Here is a 2,092-nt window from a genome sequence, read left to right as displayed (position 1 = left end):
TTCTTTAACTGCAACTACAAACCGGGCAATACTTAGTAAATTTTTTATGTAAAATACTTCCAGATAGTTGCCTCTCCATACTCAAATGCAATGTAGTTAAAATATATTAAGGAACCATCATAAAATTAGGACTATTTCTGGATTTTTAACTTTTTGATATTTTCTGTACTGATGTACTGAGCTATAACTTTACATTACATAAAAAATTGCTCCTTTAATAAAGATTTCAGAAAGGTGCCACACTTACTGTTTTGAATAGAAAAAAAAAGTTATAGCCGCTTTTGTGGGTAAAGGACTGAGACACGCTCAAATTGTGCCCTCTAACATGAATAATTGAGACCTCACTATACGGACCTAACCCGCGACTTGATATTGTCACACAAATGAAGGGACCTGCAGTTTAACGCCGACTCCGAACAGCCAATTGTGTTTATTTTTATGAGAAGGTTTGTCATGATTGTAATACACTGGAAGGTTTTCCATTGCCTGTCAAGGGCGACCGTTATTAGAAAAACGCTTTTTTTAATGTTGCTGGTGCCAGGTATTGAACCCTGGACTTACCGAGTGGCATTTTCTCTAACCACTCGGTTAGTTTACTCATATTTATAAATTAATTACAGATAAAATCTACCAACTTACCCAGAAGAATTTGCAATGGTGCCCAATTCGGATTTTCACAAATTGTTATTCTTGATAACTCATCATAGTTGGCCACGGCTTTTATAACATCGAGAACTGCTTGAAGAGCTTCTATCTCGTGCGGGTTGATATAACGGCTTAAGTGGACTTTATAAGATGGTTCACCGCTATTACAATGCTCCTGTCGCAAATTTCTAAAGATAGAGCAGAATATTAACATTAAGTTATTTAAGAATATATTTTCACAAATATGTTTTACAGTTAAATTAGGGTGAACAATTTTTATGTTGATTTTTTGCATGTTGGTGAATTCGTTTTTAAAAACTGCTAGGATAGTACCAAGGAATGCAAAACTTGATTTACATGAATCAGGTGGTTGTGGAATCACCGCCATCCCGAAACCAAAGGTGGACAAGGTTTTTGCTAACTCAGAGAAATAGCCATTTTAGGGCCTCGACCATAATATCTTATGAGGACTTTGCTCCATCTCATAACAATTTTTTTTACAGAGGATTGAAACTTCCTCTTTGTAGTGAAAATTCTATAATTTTTCGTGTTACATTATGTATTTTATGTAGAAAAATTTGCAGTTTTGCATTACTATGGGACATTTTACCCCCCTATATATATATTTTTTTTTTTGAATTTTACCACAACGCAATCAAAGGTAGGTGCAGGATTTAATGTTTTATTTGCCGGTACAGAAATAGATAACACAAAAACAGTTCATATCAAAATACAGTACATATTTGGTGGGGTGCGATAAAGCCATGCGAGATAACGCCATATGGCCTTATCACTCAATTCAAAGAGAGATAAAGCCATATTCGCGCCAAAATTTCTGTATGGCTTTATTTCCAATTTCAAAGAGCGATAAGGCCATATGGCGTTATCTCGTATGGCTTTATCTCTCATGTGATTTTCCCTTTTACGGAATATTTTCTGCTCTATATGCATTCAAGAAGGTGTAAGCATTCTGTAAAAGGGAAAAATCGGTGACATGTCATAGTCCCAACTGGCAAAATCCGGTGGGGTGCGATAAAGCCATGCGAGATAACGCCATATGGCCTTATCACTCAATTCAAAGAGAGATAAAGCCATATTCGCGCCAAAATTTCTGTATGGCTTTATTTCCAATTTCAAAGAGCGATAAGGCCATATGGCGTTATCTCGTATGGCTTTATCTCTCATGTGATTTTCCCTTTTACGGAATATTTTCTGCTCTATATGCATTCAAGAAGGTGTAAGCATTCTGTAAAAGGGAAAAATCGGTGACATGTCATAGTCCCAACTGGCAAAATCCGGTGGGGTGCGATAAAGCCATGCGAGATAACGCCATATGGCCTTATCACTCAATTCAAAGAGAGATAAAGCCATATTCGCGCCAAAATTTCTGTATGGCTTTATTTCCAATTTCAAAGAGCGATAAGGCCATATGGCGTTATCTCGTATG

The 2,092-nt window shown here is 36.5% G+C and overlaps 1 protein-coding gene across 1 annotated transcript in view; it reads right to left on the bottom strand.

Moving 5' to 3' along the window:
• LOC108366251 (nuclear pore complex protein Nup205-like) overlaps positions 1-833 on the bottom strand; it is a gene marked incomplete at its 5' end in the record, with an annotated part of 62,353 nt that extends 61,520 nt beyond the window's left edge. The window contains one exon of the mRNA XM_017620584.1: positions 640-833. Within this exon, the coding sequence (XP_017476073.1) occupies positions 640-833 (194 nt within the window). The remainder of the gene's footprint in view (positions 1-639) is intronic.
• Between the last annotated feature and the right edge of the window lie 1,259 nt (positions 834-2,092).

The sequence above is a fragment of the Rhagoletis zephyria genome, unplaced genomic scaffold (genome assembly GCF_001687245.7).
Source record: "Rhagoletis zephyria isolate East Lansing unplaced genomic scaffold, Rhagoletis_zephyria_1.1 Rzeph_scaffold_02201, whole genome shotgun sequence".
Taxonomy (NCBI): domain Eukaryota; kingdom Metazoa; phylum Arthropoda; class Insecta; order Diptera; family Tephritidae; genus Rhagoletis; species Rhagoletis zephyria.
The sequence above is the reverse complement of the archived record's forward strand: the minus strand, read 5'-3'. Positions and strand labels throughout refer to the sequence as shown.